Source organism: Oreochromis aureus, linkage group 23, assembly GCF_013358895.1.
Source record: "Oreochromis aureus strain Israel breed Guangdong linkage group 23, ZZ_aureus, whole genome shotgun sequence".
In the NCBI taxonomy this organism is placed as follows: Eukaryota; Metazoa; Chordata; class Actinopteri; order Cichliformes; family Cichlidae; genus Oreochromis; species Oreochromis aureus.
In genome coordinates, this window is record NC_052963.1 from 16,974,866 (window position 1) to 16,996,798 (window position 21,933).

Here is a 21,933-nt window from a genome sequence, read left to right on the forward strand (position 1 = left end):
TTCCACCCACTTTGCTGCTGAAGCATTAATGAATAACCCAAGTAACCAGTGTGTGGCAATCCAATAATAGAGGATCATTTTTCCTCTTATATTACAGATTTCTGCCTTCTTATTCGGTCCGACAGCTCTCAGGCATAAAATTATGTTCAGGCTCAAGTTTAATTTATTCCTGTTTAATTTGCATACATGCTTTTTGCAAAGCGTGGATTTTAATTTCTTCTTTTTTTTCCCTCTACACGGATGCAAATTAAAAATTAAAGTTATACGAATCAATACAGCTGCTGTGATTATTAATGATTACCCTTAATTGTGAAGGCAAAAAGGAACCCGCTCAACAACATCTGCATATTTTAATTCATTCTTTTCCAGTCACTGACTGCTGTTATGATTTGATGACATTCACAGCATGTCAAAATCATCCAAAAAGGAACTCGTTTGTGTGCTTCAGCACCTTCCAAGCATCAGATTCTTGAATACCTTTTGTGTTAAAACTTACACTGAATAATGTGGGAGACCATGAGAGCGGCGCTCGTGTCGTTGCAGATAAGACGACCACAGGCCAGGTCGCGTTTAATCTGTAGAGCAAACAGATACCTGGAGGAAAAGCAAAAAAAAAAAAAAAAAAAAAAAAAAAAAAAGAAGAGATTAAGGGGATGGAGGGAAAGGAAGATGAAAAACAGAAGTTGGAATGGGAGGGGTTACAGGAGTTAATGCACACTCCATAAACACAGCAGCTTACAATGTTAGAGACAATCTCATAACCATTAAAGTGATGGCATTTAGAGAGAAACCCTGTGTATGCCCGCTGCTTTGCATCTACTGCCTTCAAACTGACCCTAATTGTGGTGCTTTGTTAATCATTATACAGGCGGCTACTTACACCACGATGAGAGCTTAATGAGAGTCACAGACACAAGCATGTGCACCCGTGCATGCACATGCTGCCGGGCTTTGACGTCACATTTTAATTAAGAAAGTCCAACGACAGTGGGTGGATTCTGATTCACTTTAAGTGACAATGACAGTCAAAGCTATCTGACATGGCTCCATCCAAGACAATTTTTTAATAAAAGGAAAAAAGCCTGTAGGCAACATCACCCTGTAAGAGCACGCCAGGATTCATTGTAAACGGCATCACCGGAAAAAGTATTCGAGATCCGCATGTTCATCCGTGAAGAGGATATCCAGAATCCAACATTTAAACCTGATTCACTGCCTTTCTATTCACTGTATGTGGGCAAACAGTTGACTGCATTCAGAGTGCATCCATGTGAGAGTGTGATCAATGATCTGCGGCACGTTTTAATGTGAAATCCAATTCAACTGTTTTGCTGCATGATTACCTTGCTAGTAATGAGGCTTTCAGTGCAGAATGTTATTACACAAGAAAGCTGCACTTATTTAGACTGAAAAACATCAGGTCAATACAGCGGCCTTGACCATACTGGAGTAGCACTGTTATTGGGGGCAGATCCCATTTATGATTTCGATTCAATTTTATTCTCCCCCCTGAAGAGAGACGGTACATAATTGGATCGCTTGTGATGGTAGGTACTAGTAACTATTCGATCAGTAAAAACTTTATACTACCCACAATTTTTCCATGGATTGTCTTCAAACTTCACAAGAATACACAAGGCTTCAGGGGTCATGATTACCCAGGTTAACTAAGCATTGGACCTTGACCTTTTTGTTAGCACCCAAGGTCAAAGCTTTTGTCTTTGTTGATACGCTCTCTCGAGTGCTCTGGTTTATACAGCACCAGAAGACAATAAATGTCACACAATCGGTTGGGGGTGAAGGTTCAGTAATCAGCAGCTAATAGGAGGTTAACAGCTTGATATACACACAAGGAAGCCTTTCTTCCATCTGTGCTTACATTACTCATCAAAGGAAACACTGACAGCGGCAACACTGTGGGAGCCAAACAAAAGGGGAAAAGAAACAACTATGTGTCTACTTCATGTTCGTCCACTGACACAATCAGAGATGATATGAGGTCAGTGGACTAATCTCTCCTATTTTTATCTACAGTGAGCTGGTCACAGGAATCAATTGTAAGATGTAGGATTTCACTACAGTGGGTATAACTTTATTTCTACAGATAACTTTAGTGCTTCCTGATTTGCCATCATCTCAAATTAAGCCCAGCTGGGTGGCTGTAGGAGTGTCAGCACCATGGGAAAAATGTGGAAGGTCAGATAATTGTCCTATTTATGTTTTAGCCAAGTGACCAAGAATTTCTGCTGTAGCGTGTGTCCTAAATCAGCTCCGACAAACAGAAACAGTCCAGAAGGGTCCCGCTAGGCTCTGTCAGACTAAACTAAACAAGAAGGCGGACTTGATGGTCTGCAGATAACGCTACACTTTCTAAACAAGTATGTTAAAAGGACAGAGGGAATAGGTGGGAATCAGGACAAAAAAAGAGATCGGTTTTCCAGATAAAATGCATCTTCCAGGGTTAAACTATGAATAAAAGGCCAGAAGTGGTCAGAGCATTCATCTTCTTTGACTTCCTTTCAGCTGGCTTGGAATACCAGAAGGTTTATTGAGCCTTGTTCCCAGATGACAAAAATATGTTTGGGTCCAGAAAAGACAAAACGGCTTATTTGATGTCAGGCATATAAATGTGTTATAAATGCTAAGGGTCTGACCAAAAATAACAACAGGCAGACAACAAGAAGAATACAAGACTTCTGCTTCATGTTTGAATGCAGCTGTAAATCGTAAATTGTCCTTAAAAATTCCTGGTGAAGGACTGAAATCACAGCGACCAGACAGGAAACCAAATGCAGAACAGCATGTCTTTTAATTTGGGAGCTTCTTCTTCAGATAGGTGTGGTTTCTGTGCAGGGAAGACCTACCGAGTCAGCTCCTCCATGAGCTGCGTGTGGTCAGGAGGGAAGAACTTCACCACAAAACGAAGGATGGTGTTTTTAGGTCCTGGAGGAGGGAAATAACGGGATGTGGTTAGAAAGAACGAGACAGAGTGGAGAGATGCAGAAAGGCTGCAGAGGAAATATCCGTTTACTACTATTAGTGGGAGTGTCTAATGTCTGAGTTAGAAAGAGTTTGGATTTGTGTTTAAGTTTGAAGCACAGAGGCTTTTGAAGGATGAAAGAAGAGATGGGATCTGAGAGTGACTTACGTCTGATCTGCTTCAGTGTCGGCTTCAAAAGATCCAGCCACACCTGCGGGCATCAGGGAACAGCTTTACTTTCATTACAGTGTCTTAAAGACGGATACCTGATTTTCATCTCTAGCTACAAAAATGATTCATTTTCAACTAACGTGCATGTTTGTTCCAGCTGTGAGAAAAGAGATCATTTCACTGGAAATATTAAAGACTCTTTTAGTAAAACCTGAGGTCCTACGTGTAGCAGACATCACCTGATAAGTTCTAGCCTTTAAACTCCTGTATCTGTTATTTTATCTCATTTATTTTCCTTCAAGCGGTTCAGTTCAGGTTTCATGGGTCCACAGTTCATAATAATTCCCAAATCTGCTGGACACTTACTAAAAAGAGAGCTATTTTCAGCTATAATTTGTTAATAGAAGGAAAAGCAGAATTTCTTTCAAAGTAAATATGTTAAAACTCTATTATGTCAATTATGTATTAAAATAACATATATTCATTCTTCTCCTGTTTAAAAAAAAAAACTGAACTGCACATTTGCTTTGGACATTTTTTAATGTGCATTTACTAAATGACTGGTCCATGCCCATGCTACAGTAGTGTTTGGTCTGTGACTTTATTGTTAGGTGGCTGCCAGGCAACATGACATGTCATCATATATCATACATAATTCAAGGTTTGTGGATATAATTGAGATGTTGCTGATATGATATGATGCTTTTGCAAGGCAAATACTCCTGAATCAGTGCTACAAATGGGCAATCTTAGCAAAACATTGTCACTGAAGCATGATGCTAGGCAACATGATTCAGTTTTTGTGGATATAAGTTACATGTCATTGTTGTGAAATTAAAATAACGTGATGCTTATACAAGGTGTTACAGGTGCCTAAATGCTACAAACGGGTCATCTTGACCTGCTCATAGGTGGTTACCAGGCAACAAGATTACGTTCTTATGTTATGATATAGATAAGAACCTTCAGGGGTCTAAGATGTACCTGTGTGCCAGTTTTGGATGCTCAACTCCCGATGGTGTAGGAGGAGCTCACAGATACTGGGTGAAACCAGTCTTTTATATTTCTATAACAAATGCCAAGAGAAAGGAAAGTGAAAATACCTAAAAAGTTCTTATTCAGGGTTTAGCAGTAGCTGAAGCTCAGAACTTCGTTGTGTCCTTGGGCAAGACACTTTACCCTAACGCCTACTGGTGTTGGCCAGAGGGGCCGATGGCGCGATATGGCAGCCTCGCCTCTGTCAGTCTGCCCCAGGGCAGCTGTGGCTACAACTGTAGCTTGCCTCCACCAGTGTGTGAATGTGAGAGTGAATGAATAGTGGCATTGTAAAGCGCTTTGGGTGCCTTGAAAAGCGCTATATGAAATCCAATCCATTATTATTATTATTCACTGTATTAGCACAAAAGATACCATTGAATATGATGGCAGTGTTGTGATGGCTGTGGATGGATGTGAGCAGATTCAGTGTGAATGTCTTTGATATATAGCGATGTTTCGATTCGGGCGATCTGCTTGACGGACAGCCTCATATGTCATGTGCATGTGGGTCTGCTTTCTGAGTATTTGTCTTGACAAAGTTGTAATCATTTCTTCAGCATTACATCATTTGTTCCACTGATCCACTTCAAAACAACAGCTCTCATGCCTGAGGCACTGGTAAGCACAGCGACTGCCTGTGTTTAAATACATTAAAGAGCTTGTGTTCATGTGTTTCAACAGAATGGATCGGTCCATCTCTGAGTTACAGACTTACTGTTGTCCTGCAGCCAAATTCTCCTTTATTACAAGTTTTTTTTTATTTAATTAATTGCATTAATAGAAAGTGAAGTAAACAAAAGAATTAAAACTATAGACAGCCCCAGTAACATACAGCAAGTCTACAAAACATTATACAGCCAGCTGCTGCTTTTTGGAGCATAGAAAACCTAAATCCAGGCTCATTTATATCTGAAACACTTCTCACACAAGAGTGGTTACAAAAAAATTTATATTTTATTTATTTGTGAAGTTTCTCTCCCTTGCTCTCTGTTTCCCATATTCCCATGTCCTCAGCCTACCCCCCCACACACTCAACAGTGTGATAAAGCTTTCCCAAGTGTTTGTTAATATAAAAATGAAGAGCATGACTTTCTTCCACATTTGTCTTTGACAAACCAAAGAGTGCCAAGAGGGAGAAACAGAATGAGAAGTTTGTTGCAGAGTTTCCCTAAGGCACCTCAAACACCTCCATTATATGTGACTGAACACAACCTCAACCACACACGCTGTGTACCCATGTGATTAAAGCTAAAGTTAGCTTGTGGCAAGTGAGAAGGGAGTTTTAATTTGAGAGATTTTCCTGGTTAGCAAAGATAAAAAATGGTTTTAAACAACAGAAATTAGTTAAAAGTACTTAAAAACACTCCGTGGTGCAATATATGTGCATCTTACTGTCATCTTCCGCTGGTCCTGGTACTCTAGTCCAAAATAGTCTCCCTCAACCAGGTTGAGATGGGCACAAACCAGGTCAAACAGCACTTTGCCCGGTGAACGTTGCTAGAAGAGAAAAAAATAGATCAAAATAAAGGAAACTGAAGAACACAGCTGGCCAGAAGAGGAAAGTAAGGTGCATACATCAGGTGAGTGCTGATAATGGAATTGATTTTTCAACTTCAAAGTGCCTTAATGTCAGAAGTCTCCACATTTGTCTTTTATCTTTCAATAGAATACCTCAAAAGATTGTGAGTGGTTTTCTAAAACTTCTCTTCTCACCAACAAACAGCTGACCTTTAACCTGATGTGAAGCCTCAGGCTGATGTCTAATGAACAGCTTGAGGTCGGAGATCAGCCAGAAGCATTGAGAAATAAGAATAATGCCTCAGGAGAAGTGTGCAAGTTAGTAGCAACACAACACCATCAGTTTTGCTCGGTTTAATGATGAACTGGCAGAGCAGGGAAAGCACGGTTCAATTGGTTTGCTTCATCAGTAGTATAAGCCTCATGAATCTGAGATTCACTGGATTCCACCAAAAAACATGAGAGCCAAACGTGGGGCTAAAATAGACACGCACGGAAACCCAAAATTAGCCCAGAGTCATTTTCTCTATGCAGTTCACTACCCTGCCATTCTGCATAGCTGTTGAAAAGTTACAGCGTACTATTATGCATTCTTAGGTTGCTCTAGTTAGGTTAATATGCAGTTAGAAAGGCACACATTCCTTACTTTGACAGGCACACACAACCAATGACACATATATATCTAAATCATGAGAGCTGCACTTTAAGTCAACACTTCATGCTTCAAATCATAGAGCGTAGATGCTCTTAAGATCGGGAGAAGGTGGTGTGTGTGTGTGTGTGGGTGTGTGTGTGTGTGTGTAATGTCCATTTCTCTCTGCAATGATGGTTTGATCATTTTCCTATCACCAGCAACAAATATTCCCAAGAAAATTAAAAGAAAAAAAAAAAAAAGGGAAGGGCAAGAAGAAAAATCCAAAAATAAAAGAGTAAAATTCAGAAATGGGCTCAAAGAAACGAACAAAAAACAAAAACAAAAATCAAATCAAAGCTGAAAATTTATATCCAACACACTTTGAAAGTTTACTTAATTTCCTTCCATTAATTCAATTCAGCTTTATTTATAGAGCAAAAAATTACAAAAACAGTCGCCTCAAGGAGCTTTCTAATGTAAGGGACAGACCCTACAATAATACAAAGAAAACCCCGACAATCAAATGACCGTCAATGAGCACTTGGAGAAAACGGGAAGGAAAAACTCCCTTTTCACAGGAAGAAACCTCCAGCAGAACCAGGCTCCAGGAGGGGCTGCCATCTGCCACGACCATTATTAAGTGCTGAGCGCCTACATCATTTTGCAGTTAAAACATCATCCTGCAGCAACAACATCACAGTTTGTGGAGGTATTTCTATTCTTCTGTTTCAAATCTTTGAGATTCTGTCTCATTAATGTGAATTAATTTGTTGCAACAGTTTGACCACTAACAGTTACTTGCTGTATTATTGCAACCAGATTGAATGTTATTTCCGACTTAACCCAATTCAAGTGCAAACTGATTTCAAACTGACTCTTTTTGCTGTTTTTCTACCAACTCGATGTACCAAAGTAGCTTTGAGGAAGGCAACTCCCTGAGCGATCGCAGTGTTACCGTAGCATAATGCATCAGACTTATTTAAATATGGTCGATATACTGTCACTTATAAGAAACCCATTAGACACAAATACAGTTTGCAGACTTGTATCCCAAAGAGTCACGCCTTTAAAATTTAAAATCTGATTCCAATTTGGCTTTGATCTCGTATTACGCCTGTGCTGCTCTCTGTAGTACCCTCAAAACACTTGTAAACTCATCTTCTACAAGGACATTTAAGCTTTTATACATGACTTCCTTCTAAATACTGAATTGAGGGCGAGTGGGGGCTGAGTAATTAATACAATTTAGTTTGTTATGATTTTTGCTTCAAGTAATAACGGAAACAAGATAATACAGCTAAAAGGATGACTCTGCTGCATTCATTCAGCGGTTATGCAATGTTTTGTTTCTTTACAGCAGTGCACTTTTGTCCCTCTCTGAAAGCTGAAACTCCCTCACAGTTTAGTTCAGACTGAGCCAAGATGTTCCGGGAAAAAAACCAAAGCCTATGACCAGCAGATTTATTTTAGGGCCCTAAAGCTCTAATCGTTGTAGGTGAACCAGTGGAAACCCTAGTCGTGCTCCCTGTGGCTCCTGTGGAGGTCATGTGAGGAAAGTGAGCCCGCTGCCACCTGGGCCTCCATCTGTGCCCTGCAGGTGCATTTGCGAGGTGAGCTTCAAGGTCAAAAACACTCCAATACCACCACCACCCATCTACATATTTGGTTTTTGGTTGGTTGGAGTTTGGTCTAAAATTAAAACTAAAGTTGACTAATGACTAATCATCTAAAAATGAGCATGACCTCAATAATAAACAAAATAATCAGGATTAACATTTTTGGCACAATCAGTTTGTTGTTGTGGTGTTTTTGACCATTTAAAGGCTTTTATTTATTTCAAGCATTTTTTTTCTTAGTGTTGTACTCTTTGGAGCTCCGTACAGATAATGTGCGCTTACACGGAGGACAAAGTATTAGAAGTAATAATCTGCCTGACACAGCAGAGGCTTTGTACTTTAAAAGTACATATAAACACATATATTATGCTGTAGGTGGAAAGGAAAATATAGAGGAGTCAGAGCTCTGAAGGTCAATATGCGAGCCAAGTCTGTCACCATCTGGCTACCGCATGTGTCCAACCGGTCTGTGGGGACACACCCACATACTGTAGTTACCACTGAACATGTCGGTTCCACACATGGACACCGTCTGCTGCTAGATATTGAGGACTCGTAGTGAATGTATGTATGTTTTCACAGAGAGAGTGACAGATGTCACAGCTCATGGATTTCTGGAGTTGGGACAGGATTCAGGCATGTTCAGTGGTAATCTTGGTTTTAAAGTGGGGGTGGGGGGTGGACAACTCTGAAGAGAAAAATCCACCCTCCTCTTTCTTTCTTCTCAACTTGTAGCCAGATATATGTTTCCGTTCTTCACTCCTATGATTGATCTTAACCACTCAGCATTGCCTGTTTGGTTTGTCTGCAGCAGCATTTGTGAAACAGCTATTTGCTTTTACTTTGACCATTTTCTCTTTCTTCTCTTGTGTTGTTTTCTCTAATGCACTCCATTAACTAAAAACTTCCATGGAATCTCCTGCACAAAATTTCAAAAATATGGGGTCCAGTTTTCTGCAGTGCAGAGCAATATTGGGTTTGGAAGAGACGCAGGAGTTTTATTATGAGATCCGAGAAACACTCAGCACAGTGAACCACATACTGGTGAGTATGGAGTTGGAGATGTAGACTTAACCAAGGGTTTTGAACCTTTTGAAACAGGGTGCAGCCTCTCCTCTTAGGGCAAAACTATCTAAGTGAAATCAAGACTAAATTCCAAGTATGTTTTGGAAAGAAGCAATTTCCTCCAATATCAGCAAACTCCTCTCCAATAACTATTGTAAGCCAGTGTACATGCACTGGGGAGACACCCCATATCTTATTCATGTAATGCAACACACTGGAATGCAGATGGGAATGTCACTGATCGAGCAGAGGTGAAATGATTTTATATCAATACCAGTTATAATAACAGGGCTCACATGTCTCTTCTTACATATCTTCAGTTTCAACAAAGCAGCGAGTTTCATTAACCAGTTTGTGTTCAGTTTTCTGTCAAAACAGTTAGCCGGCACTCAAAAGAAATCCCAAATGTAACTTAAACGGTGAAGAAAAGAGGAGCTGGAATTAAGAGGTGATAGCTAAAGTGCTGGGAATCGAGGAAAGCAGGATGCCAAACCCGATAGGCGCGGTCAGACTCAGCTCTTTTTGGGCACTGAAGCAAACCTCTAAAAACAACATGCAGTAGCTGGCAAACTTCACTAAACCTGGTCCACAGAGTACTGAAAGAAGCCGGTTTCAGACTTCAAAGTTGTGTGCAGAAGGGGGAAACGTTGAGAGCTCTGTTAAATCCAGTTTCAATATAAGGTTATCAAGAATTTCTTGTCTTGTTTACTGTAGATTTTCATGGTGTTTCACTTTCATTCACTTGTTTCAGATGTAGGAAGCAAAAGAGGGAAGTGGGATAAAGCAAAACAAAACTCTGAGGGAACCAACTGTCAGTGTGAAGCCTGACAAAAGGCACTGCTGCATTTTGATGAGATCAAATGATCAAAAGACGAATATAGCCACTGATTTGATGACTGCAGCCATCTTGGCTTTTCTGAAACTGGATGTGACCACCATATTTGTACACAAGGGGAGTTTCAAAGTTTGCAAAACTAGCCAACTTTGATAACAAGGTGCATCTGTACTTCACTGTGTTTATGTTTCTCATGTGACTCAAGAGTTTTTCGCCACATTGAACATAGCACCACCACCGGTTGCTATGGAAAAATTGTCTAAAAAGTGTATTCCCTGACTCATCGGTAGTGGCTCTTGGAGGAGGTTTCTGGCCATCGCTGGGTCAAACAGATTTCAAAGAAGGTGCTGCACCAAAATTCTTCTAATTATCACTATGGTTGCTAGTGGATTGTCACAGTTGCCTACAGTTTTTCATGTCTGTCTACAAAAGCTCACTAACTACTACCCAAGTTAAAGTAAAACATGAAAACTACAAAGGTGGACACGGTTTGCCTTCAAAGTAAAAGTTATGCCTTTTGAGACATTGGCTACAGCGTCCGTCACTAGCATTCAAATTATGACCACAGCAATACTCTAACAACCAAAGCGACCACATGGAGGTTTTTGCCAAATGGCTGGTGAATACACATTTTTCTCAAGTGATGGGTGGTTCCCAGCAGGTCTGTAGGCCTGTGTGACGGAGGCTTTAGCAATCATTTTCCTTACAGTTGCCAGCGGCCTCCAGGAACCACTCACAGCAGGTTGGAACATTAATTTTTCCCTCATTTAGGTGGTTGCCATTGACTGGAGCCTTTTACACGTAATCCTTCCCTGTCCCCATGATTGTTACATGTCCAAAATGGTGTATAGGTTATAGTCATGTGGTTAGTGGTCACATGTCTACAAAACCTCAATATTAAATTGGATGTTAATTTTGGCTAGCAAACCCAAACAGACTTAAAACAAAATAAACGCATCCACAGAGAAACCGAACTTGGATTGGGCTTTAGTACAACCAGACACTGAACGTGACAAAAAATTATGTTAGCCAGTGTGGTTACTGCGTTACTGCATACAATTTTAACAGGTAAGTTAAAAACAAAACACAAAAAACAGAATCCCAGAGGAGTCCCAAATTCTTTTGCACCAGGCTGTAAACATGTTTATTTCTGCTCTAAAGCTGAGACTTTAAAAATTTTAGTCCGTAAGGCTTGACTTTTCCAAGAGGTCTAAAAGTGCGCTGCTTTTTTCAAAGCAAATTTCTTTTTAAAAATAATAACCATAAATACAGGAAAAGGAGACACTCTAGATTAAACAGTCAAAACACCATAAAAGCCTCAGCTGGTGTTAAATGATAAATTCTAGCATTACATCCCATTTTAGTATTAAAATTTTACTCTTAGTTCTTGGAATTACTAAAATAATCCAAGTTCTTTAAAGAGGCTTCAACTCTAGAAAGTGGTACTTAAAAATTGAACAGTATAGCCAGTTCTCATGACCTCCTCTGATCTTGGCAACAGTCTCAGCAGAGGAAATGGTCATCCAGCTGAGGCCAAACATACAGCAAGAGAAGAGAAATAGGCTTTGTGTCATACAAAGCAATGGACTGAGATAGTGAGGATGATAATGACAGAGGACCTCAAGGCAAATCAAGTTCATAGTTTGTTTCTTTTATAATTTTTTTTTTTTTTTTTGGTCGGGGTCTAAAAATAAGTATGTTGGAATCATCCAACTGAAGAGAGCAGACTGGCCACTGCAACGCTCAGACTGAGATCCTTTCACTTCAAATCACAATCAGTTCATTCAGCTTCTCCCATCAATGGGGCGTTCTCTGTCGGCCAGAAGCACACAAAGAAGCACATTTTTATCATACTTTATGCTGGGCTATAATTTTGCTCTGATCCATCAGATAATCAGATACAGAATGATGTAAACCCAGAAATATGTGATGCATTAATGAATATAAACATCTTCCAACTCCAGCCACCAAAAATCAACCTGTGGAGGCCAGTGTCATGTTGCTTAAGCTGTTTTTTGGGGGGGGGGTTTCTCAGCTGTCTTGTAGGGCCATACATCAACATGGCTTTTCTCATTTAAGATAATTAGAGGTCTAGCAGCGCGCTCCACCAACCTAACTGCCCATCCACCAGTAAACTGTGCTGGAATTTAGCTTCAAGTCTGAGGGGTATAATTCAACCATCCAAGCAAAAAAAAAAAAAAAAAAATGCTTAAGTCTCAAGAAGTCATTACAATAACTCCATAATGTTTGCTACGCACCTTCTTGCTGTGTCAAAATGTAGCTAATGAGGTAAAAAAAAATAAATAAAAAAAAAATTTCTTTTTTAATTATGTGAAGCCAAAAAAAAAAAAAAAAAAAAAAAAGGAAAAGAAAGAAAGAAAGAAAAGAAAGAAAGAAAGAAAAAGATTTTCCATCAAGTGCGTGTCACGAGAAAAGGTCAATGAAACACAGAGGCCTGTCTGCAGCTGTGTGCCGACTGCTTCCTCTTTCTGTTTACCTTTCTTTAGATGACTCAGGCTCTTTTTTGTGCAGCAAACTACACACAAATTATAGAGCCGCCCCTTAAGAAAAATAAAAAATAAAAGATGTGTGTTAGGGGGTTGCATGTCACACCCGAGCATAAAAATATCCATTATGGTCTGCTTGCAGGTTGAATGGGGTGAATCCCATTCAGTGAAGGAGTATAAACAAGGCTGGAGTCAGCAAGAAGTACCTGAAACCCAAAGCCAGGAACTTAAAACTTGCTAGTTTGAACTTTAAAAAAAGTTGCTTGGACTTGGAACTTATTTCTGTGTCTTTTGGATTTCCTCTGGAGTCGCTCCAGCGCTTGTCTAGTGTCCAGACTTCAGTCAGGCTCTCTGCCTATCAGGAACACTTGCCAATAAGATGTCAGAAGGCCTGTCTGTGCGCCTTCCAGCCAAAAAGACACCCTCACTGTTACCCAGCAAAGTCATCAGCCAGCTAAAACGCACTTCCTCTCCCACTCCCTCGCTGCATTTAAACCAAGACTCCTCTCATGCCACAAGGTCAGAGTCTGGCTAAACTGGGCTGTGGTATATCAAAGTAATTGCTCTCTTTTCTCCTATCCAGTCGTCCTTTAGCCCTTCGAGGCCAATAGCTGAGAAAACCTCTATATATTTCACCAGATTTTTTTTCTGTGCAATCTTTATTCTCCTTTTACTTTTACTGTCTCTCCTTGGTTCTTTGTGTTAGAGGTTAAAACTTAATGGGAAAGCATAAATTATTGTTCCTTGGAGCAAGTCAAAGAACAAAGAACGGATGCAGATCACTAAATTAGCCAAGCAAACAACCAACCAAACCCCAAACAACTCAGTAATTTAGTAACTCCAGCCAGTTACTAATAACCAAGGGCTTAAAACATGACTTTAGCTAACTGTCCAATGCATATCTCTCTCCCCGATCCTCTCAAATCTAAAGTTAGCCTTTCATTTACGATAAAGAAAGTCTACGAGACATTAAACCAGCTGATTTTATTATTTATCGTCCAGTTTTCCCTTCACTCTCTCTTTCAGCTTTTTTTTCCCCAAAATACCCTGCACCTCAACTGCACCTCACGGCCAAGGCAAATATTCTCACCATCTGCCATGGCGTGCTGAGGGTTTACAGAGACTCCCACAGCGCCACGAATGCAAATGACCTATGAAACCTAGAAAAAAAGAAAGAAAGAAAAAGGTATGGACACAGGCTTTGTTTGGCTGTGATAAATTGTAATGTCTGCAGAACAACTGCTTTACTTAGAAGGTTTAAATTTACACTTGCCAAGGGAATTTATACCATTTTATAACTCATCAGGCTTTCCGGAAATTAAAAATGAAGATTTCCCATTATCCAGGTCATAATTGCACATATGCACGAAACTAATGAAAAAGTCTCGAGGCAAACTGTCATAAATTACAGGAATGTTTGAAAGTTCCTCTTCTATGTAGTCTTAGTCTGGTCTAAAGCATTCTGACTAATGTTAACAGGGATGAAAACCAGATGGGTGAGAGTGATGATAAGAGCTTTGCAGGGGGAAAGACCAGGACGAAAAAAAAAGAAAAAAAAAAAAAAAAAAAAAAAACAACAAAACACACCTCAAAGCTGTTCAGTTTCTTCCTTCAGTCCCCCTCTATGAATTACCAGCAGGGATCTATCTCGCTATGTGCTTTTAAAGGTAAAAGAGAAAAACTGTGCTCGTACTCCTGTGAAATTTACTGTAAAAGCAGCTTTTTTAGGGAAAAAAAAGAAAATGATAGAGGAAAGGAAAAAAAGGACAAATCCCATAGAGAGTGCCAGAGAATTACCTGAACCTCAACTAACACTCCTTTCTGGCTCCGAGTGCAAATACCATGCAGATATTTGAGCAATGATCGGTGTATGTTTTTTATTTTTCTTCATGGTAAGTGTTATCATGAAACTCCAGAGGCTTCGTACCAGAGAGCGTGCTGCTCACTGCATGTCAGTGGACCAAAAAGAAAGAAAGAAACGACAGAGAACAGAGCTCGAGTTACAGCAACATGCAGCACAGCACATGCACAGAAATTACTCCAACGCTCAAGGGAAGTTTGAATCCAAAAGTGTTTATTTGCACACTGTTTTTCTCTACCAGTATGCATGCGAGCATTTTGTCCAACCCACCCCCGACCAGCTATTGGGACCATTACAAATGAGACTGGATTTGTTCCCCAAGGCTCCAGATAATGTAATGTTTAGTAGCCTGTGCACATTTTGGGAAGGGACAAAGAACAGGGTTCCAATAATTCTGGTTACATGAGTTGTCATACTGCCCACCACCCTTTTTGTGTCTATTTACTTTGCACAATACACCAACATATTGGGTATTCTTTACTACAACTCAAAGAATAAAAGGTGTGTGTTTATGACAAGTTGCTGTCATTGATGCAATCTGATAGTGACCAAAGCAATGACAAGGAGGCTTTGGGAGCAACCAGTTTCCACCTGTGACAGTCAGCAACTTGAACCGCTGTCATACCAGTCAGGGGATACATATTTTTGCTTAACGATCAGAGGTTGGTCACACAGGAAGTTCTGGGACCATCGGGAGACTTGAATCAAGAACCTGATGCTCTGAGGCTTGGTGCTTACCATTAAGCAGGAATAACAATTGAAGATGCAAGGGAGGAGGTGTAAAAGAAAGTGATATATGCTGTGTTTTTCTAGTCTTCCTGAGCATTTCCTTCTTGCACTGAGAAGCACAAATTGATTAGGTCATCTGTGGTATGATAAGGCTGATCCAACCTTGCAAAGTTAAACGATGTAGTTCCTTCACAAAAACCACAGTTTTTTTTTTTCTTTCGTAGAGTTTTCTCTTGTAAATTTAGCATATTCAATTTATTTTTAAGCTTAGAAATTCTGATTTTTTTCCCTCAGAATGTTCCTGGAACCATAATTACTTATTTTATCTTCAGTGACACCGATGTGTAATATAGCGCACAGGCTTGGTAGTCAATTTTTAACACAATGCACTAAAGCTCTTGCTACACTGCTATGCATAAAGTAAACCTCCCTTTTAGCTACACCTGGAAGGTAGGGCTGCCACAAACGATTATTTTGATAGTCGACTAGTCACCGATTATTTTTGCGATTAGTCGACTAATCAGATCATGCATCGATTGGACGTAAAACTTACAGCTTGAAAATATGTTAAACGTTTATTTTGTGACCCAGAAAGAATAATAAGAGTAATATTAAAAGTAACTAGCTGCCGCCATTGTTGACAACTGCGCTGGGCCGCACTATGAATTCTGGGACACAGCTTCTTCTTCTTCGGGGTTTAACGGCAGCTGGCATCCTTTACATGCACTGCTGCCATCTTCTGTTTCAGTCCGTTATTACACTTTTAAATCCTACTACTTATTCCTGCGTCTTTTGTGATCTTACAAAGCTTCAAACGACGCGTCGACTATTAAATCAGTCGTCGACGATTTTGATAGTCGACGTAATCGTGACTAGTCGACTAATCGTGGCAGCTCTACTGGAAGGTACTCAGTCTAATTTGTCTGTTGCATGGCAGGTATCAGCATTTGGTTTCCACAGATATCTTATTTCACATCCAGTTGTGCACAGTTTTTGCCCACAGCACATGATCACTACAGACAGAAAAGGTCTTTTAGCATTTCTGCTAAATGGATATCAGCCTACTACAAGGCTGAGGAATGTCAGTTTCAAGCCAGTGACAATTTCCCCTGAAGAGGGGGAAAAAAAGAGAAAACAATGAACAGCAGAACAGCTGGGAGAGGCTTCCTCCCTCCTTGACTGTCCACCAATCCCATTCTCTCATTCAGATTAGGTTAAATAGCTTAACCTACTGGAAAGATGTCACAGCCAGTTCTTCAGCATGGCCAGAAGGGAAAGGACTGTGGTTCCATGCACAGACACACACACACACAGGCTTAGCTGGCCTGCTGAATAAACAGCATGTTGCTGAATACCTGCCCGCATTGTCACTAGTAACAGTAAGGTACTGCAGGAAATCAAACTGGCACCAACCCTGATGAGGGGTTGATGAAAATGCCTACAGGGCTACTAGGAAGACATGGCTTTGTCTCTTTATGCACTATTAATGTTTATGTTTATGTGTGTGTGTGTGTGTGTGTGTGTGTGTGTGTGTGTGCGTGCGTGCGTGCGTGCGTGCGTGCGTGCGTGCGTGCGTGCGTGTGTGTGTGTGTGTGTGTGTGTGTGTGTTTGAGGCTCACAACACACTTGAGGCAGACAATTAAATTGAACAGCAGTGGGGAATAACATGCACAATGCTGTACCATTAAAAAAAAGCAATTAGTTTCTTGTGTAGTATGGCAGTTGGTTCATTTGTGTTACACCTCGTGCAATAATGAGGTCTTTAAATCTTGCAATGGGGCTGCTTCCTAAAATCCTCCGGAGCACCATACAGAAACTTAATGATAACATAGAAACAAGCTAACTAACATTACTGTCTTTTATTCAAAGAGTCCCATAGTCATAACACAATTTAACTGGAAAGAGCAGTTATGATACAGATATTGGACTGGAAAATGATGCTATTGCAAATGTGTATTAGTCAGTCCTGATACACTCCAATTTTAGAGCAGAAGTAAGCAGGTTTACAGCCTGTGTCCCTCATACAAGAAATTTGATATAACTAGCCTGTTATATGAGTGGTTGTGGCGAGGTGAATAGACCTCTCGACCATGGTTGTGTTGTTATGCAAAGTGTTCTAACAGACAACCCAAGAAGCATAAAGTCTTATTTTTTTGGTAAGTGCAAATCATTCAATGGAAATTAGCACTTCTGTGTCTGAGGGTATTGTTCTCAGAGTGAAATGGGCAGAGTCCACTACTGGGTTGGGAACGACTTGCTGCCCCCAGTGGAGGAGTTTAAGTATGTTGCTGTCTTGTTCACATGTGAGGGGAGAGTGAAACACCTGTAGTAATGCGGACATTTTTCCCCACAACAAACCAGAACAGAGTTGAGTGTAAAAGTGAAGATGTTGATTTACTAGTTGGTCTACTTTGCCACCATCAGCTGTGGCTACCAGCTCAGTCATTTGGGAGGGGCTCAGAGTAAACCTGCTGGTCCTCTACACTGAAAGGAGCTAATGGAGACGTTATGATATTTTAGCAAAGAAACTCAGAGATATAGAGATATACAAAGGGAGATGTTGCAACTGTTGCAAAGTGAAAACTTTGTGGAAAAAAACAAAAAACAAAACAAAACAAAAAAACCACTTTTGACCTCCTACGTGAGGTGTTTCAGACTGGGAGGAGGCCCTGGGTAGACTGAAGAATAGCTGGAGAGATCAAATCTTTTGCCTGGCTTGGGAACACTTCAGTCATCCCAGAAGTGGTGGATGAGGCGGATGGGTAGAGGCAGGTCTGAACGTCTCTTCTTAGATTGTTTGCCTTATGATCTGGACCCAGATACGTGGCAAAAAAAAAAAAGAAAAAAAAAAAAAAGGTTGCATGGATGGAATTTTTCTCCATTTATCTGTGAGGTCTGTGGGTGTACATTGCTAACCAAGCTAGCTTATATTACCTGAGAAATTTGCATTCCACCTACCAGTCCAAAATATGGTCACCTTCTAGCTCCCAAAACCCCACGTGGAAATAACCAAAACACAAGACCTCAGAACAATAGATGATGGTGAATATGGCAATTTTGTGAAACAGAGAGTCTGAGTATGTATACAATTTTCAGTTCATCACACACATAGGAAAAAACAAAAAACAAAAAACAGACCATAATCCCGGGTAGACCTCACAGGATAAAAAAAAATTATTGCTGAAAAATCTGCCCAACCTTTCAATCTATGGATCTACTGCTAAAAGAACTAAAATAGGCATTTTTGCATACTTGTAATGGTGGCCATCTTTCAGTGTGCACATAAATTAAAGCTTGAAAACAAAAGGGTACATTTTTCTTCCTGTTAACATCAATGGTAGCTTCAAAACTCAAAGCTTGATTACCCCAGAAGACAAAGTTAAAAAGCAGAGATGGCAAAAATAAATTAATGCTATTATTTTTTTATTAAGGCAAAAGCATCATTACAACTGGGGTTGTTGAGCTCTCTGGGATCTTCACCCAGTGTGTGTGTGTGTGTGTGTGTGTGTGTGTGTGTGTGTGTGTGTGTGTGTGTGTGTTTGCATGCATATATAGCTAAAAAAGTTGATTTACAAGGAACAAAAGGGTGTGGAAACCCACTAGAATAATTAACGGAGGCCTGTGGTAAATACATTTGTGCAGTGGTATGAGCATCCACACTGCAAACACTATTAAAGCACAGCAATATTACAAAATGTCCACGAATATAATAAAAATCCCCAAAAAGCTCACTAAATCCATTTGAAAGCAAAGGAAAAAAAGCACTTTAATCAAACAAATCCATCACAGTCAAAGCCAATGAGATGAATCGCCCAGGGATACAAAGTTTGATATTTCCAGCTACAGGTGTAAAAAAAAAAAAAACAAGAAAGAAAGAAAGAAAGAAAGAAAGAGAGAAAAAAAGCAGTGCTTTCATAATTTTGTGTTTAAATACAACAGACGTTGCACAAAAAGTAGCACAAATGATGAGACTTCAACATGACAAAATGGCTTGGCAGAGAGCAGTGACAGAAAAGGCGAGCAAGGATGGCATGAGGTAAAAACCACAACTACGTTTTTCCTCTCTGATCCCCACATTTCAAGCCACATTCCTCTCAGAGTTTCTCAGAGAAAACAAACGTCTCGAGGCTCGGGGACCCAGCAGGGGAGACGCAATTGAATTCCTCAAAGGCTTCTGGAAAATGTCCCAACAGAGACGAGGAGGGTGCGAGGAAAGAGATTAAGCAACCCTTCACAACACTTTAAGACATCCCAGTGCAGCACACACACACACACACACACACACACACACACACACACCTTCTTAATAATGTCCAAGGACTCAGGACTGGAAGTTACAGGGTCTGGTCCAGGTCTGTGACAGAGATTGAGAGAGGCAGGTCTGTGGCCTTAGAAAGGTTTAATGAGGAGCCATGGTTAACACTTAGCAAGGGGGGAGAAGTCTCATTTAGGATATTGAAGCTGACACTGAAGAGTTTTAGCTGCAGGCCAAACTCTCGGCATGCCAGGATGTAATATTGAGGAATCACTTAGCTCCAGCACACATTTCACTCTGCAAACAGAGAAGTTATCTATAAAAAACACGAGTCGGTTTTAGCTCCCTTATTATGGACAACTGGCCACAAGATCTGCTTTCTGGGGTCTTGTTTTATTCTTTGATATACAGAACCTCCTCCCCCAACACCATGTACCTTACTGGTGACTTTTTAATGACCTACACCAAGGGGACACCTCAACTCAAGTTAACTATTCCCCTCAATCATTGAGTGATGATTTACAGCAGCATAGACGGCCAGAACAAGAAGCCCCATAGTCTAATAAGTCTACACATATAAACCTGTCTAGCTTGTTCAGTTCAGTTACATCTGACTTTTTTTTCCTCTTTTTTTTAATTTCTTTTTTTTTTTTTTTTTTTGCTGTGCTTCATCATGTGAGGTTGTACTTTTCCTGTGATCGGGAGGGAGAGAGAGAGAGAGAGAGAGAGAGAGCGAGAGAGATAAAAAAGGAGTCAGGCCTCACGGTGCAGCTTTTGATTAGGAAAAACAGGACTGGTGGCTGATTAAATCGGAGCCTGAAGCAAACTCCTGTGTCCAACAACAACACGTGTCACCCATAACACCTTCTAGGATCTCATCCAGAGTCATTTTTCCATATAAAACAAAAGGTCCACAAATCAGTTTTGGCATCCCTCCAGCCAGCCAGCTGCTGGCGATAATCCTACCAGTGTTTTCTTTTTCTAGCAGCTGGTGTTACCATGCCAAACTGGAGCTATTTTTACAGCATCTTGAGCATCACAAATGCCACGACTCCCGTCAAATACAGGATATAATTCATCTCCCATTTTGCAACATAAAATGACCAGACGAACTTGTAAAAACAGCAGTGAAAACTTCACCACAAGCCCACCTCAGTGGCTATGGCAGGCTGCTCCAAACAACCCAGGAAAACTACTAAATTGGTGGTTTTGTACAGCACAGTGAAGCAGGGGGGCACAGTGATTACCCTAAATGGGGCCCAGCTCTTCCATCACTGGCTTTACTAGGTGCATCATGGGGGGGACTTCATTTACTCCAATTACCAAAAAAAAGGGGATATCGTTTGCAGCCAAGCAGTGCAGGACAGTGTTTGCTCATTCAGAGGCTGTCGGCGTAATGCGAAAGGCTTCTGTGGGAGACGGATGTGGGGCTGTATTCTTCTTTCTCTCTCCCAGCGCTGCAGTCTCTCACAGTGAGTGCAGCACCACGTCTCCTTTCCGTCCCCCAGTGGGGCCCTGTTTACTTCCCTTCTACCCCCATCCCGCTGTCTTTCAGAAACAAGCTCTCAGTGATTGTCTCTGCACCAGAAAGAGTCTATACCGCTCACACACTTGTTTCCTCCTTCATTGCTCAAGGGCAGCTTTGTCTGTGGGCCCCTCTTTGAACTCAGCAGTTTTAAATGCTTCCACGTGGCTCCACGCGCACAAGGCCACCTTAATAGCAACATAACACAATGCATGGTTCTACCAAAGCTACTGCTCAAGTCGGAAGCTGAATGTGTGGAAAGCAGAGGGAGAACTGTCGACATACAATCTTATCACCTTTTTACATCTGTAAAAAGATGAATCATCACCGATCCTCTCTCTGCATATGCTCTGCTAGCTGGTTAAACCCTGGGGACAGCTAAAGAAAGAAAGAAGAAGCTGAAAGGAAAGTCAGTCCACAGTCAGAAGTCCCTTTTTGAGATCTCTGACCACAGGAATGAGACAGTGAATGCCAGCCATTACATAATACAGCACAGTTCCTCGGTTGGAGACTCGTGCTAGCATGCTGCATCCATATTTTCCCCCAGCTTGGGTCACTTCATGCGGGTTGCAGAAAAGACTCATGCATTTGTATTAGATTCACACTTTATATGTATCCTAACCTTCTGCTAAGCCCTGCTATGCTTAGCTACTTCTCCCATAATTAAAACTACGCTTTTTGTTTGTATTTTCCAATGACACCTCGATAGATGCACAGTTTTAAATAATCAGTAACTCATTAAACTTCATATTTCTAATTTCAATCTACCAGTGTTGAACTGTTCAATATATCAATTGCAGCCAACTGCAGAGCTACTATGTTCAAGTTAAGCTCACTGATTTCCTGATACTCTATAGTATCAGCCTGAAAATTTTAGAAATGCCTATTATGATTAAGTGTAAACTATTTTCTAAATAATTTGGGTGAAGATCATATGAACCATTTTCCGCTACAATTACCCATATACCATCAGAGCACTGGATGTAGAAAAAAAAGTCACAGCATGTTAATATTTCAAGATAACAATAGTTTAACTCCTTAAAAATGAGCACTTGGTAAAATTTTTAATTAAAAATATATTACAAATTAACCTAAATTACAAAATGAATGTGAAGAAACTCTTGTTGTAGATGTCTATGTATTTGGTTGATTAATTTAGAATCACTGTCCTGGTACATGACCCAGTTTGGGCCGATTTT

General features: G+C 40.5%; 1 protein-coding gene across 4 annotated transcripts in view; it reads right to left on the reverse strand.

Annotated features, from left to right (window-relative positions):
* Positions 1-21,933, reverse strand: part of LOC116310275 (FERM, ARHGEF and pleckstrin domain-containing protein 1-like) — a 71,737-nt gene that overhangs the window by 27,830 nt on the left and 21,974 nt on the right. For all 4 annotated transcript variants that reach the window (XM_039606824.1, XM_031727032.2, XM_039606825.1 and 1 more), the window contains exons 3-6: positions 5,582-5,686; positions 3,149-3,191; positions 2,865-2,943; positions 497-594 (exon numbers count right to left, since the gene is read on the reverse strand). In XM_039606824.1, coding sequence (XP_039462758.1) covers positions 497-594; positions 2,865-2,943; positions 3,149-3,191; positions 5,582-5,686 — 325 coding nt within the window. The remainder of the gene's footprint in view (positions 1-496; positions 595-2,864; positions 2,944-3,148; positions 3,192-5,581; positions 5,687-21,933) is intronic.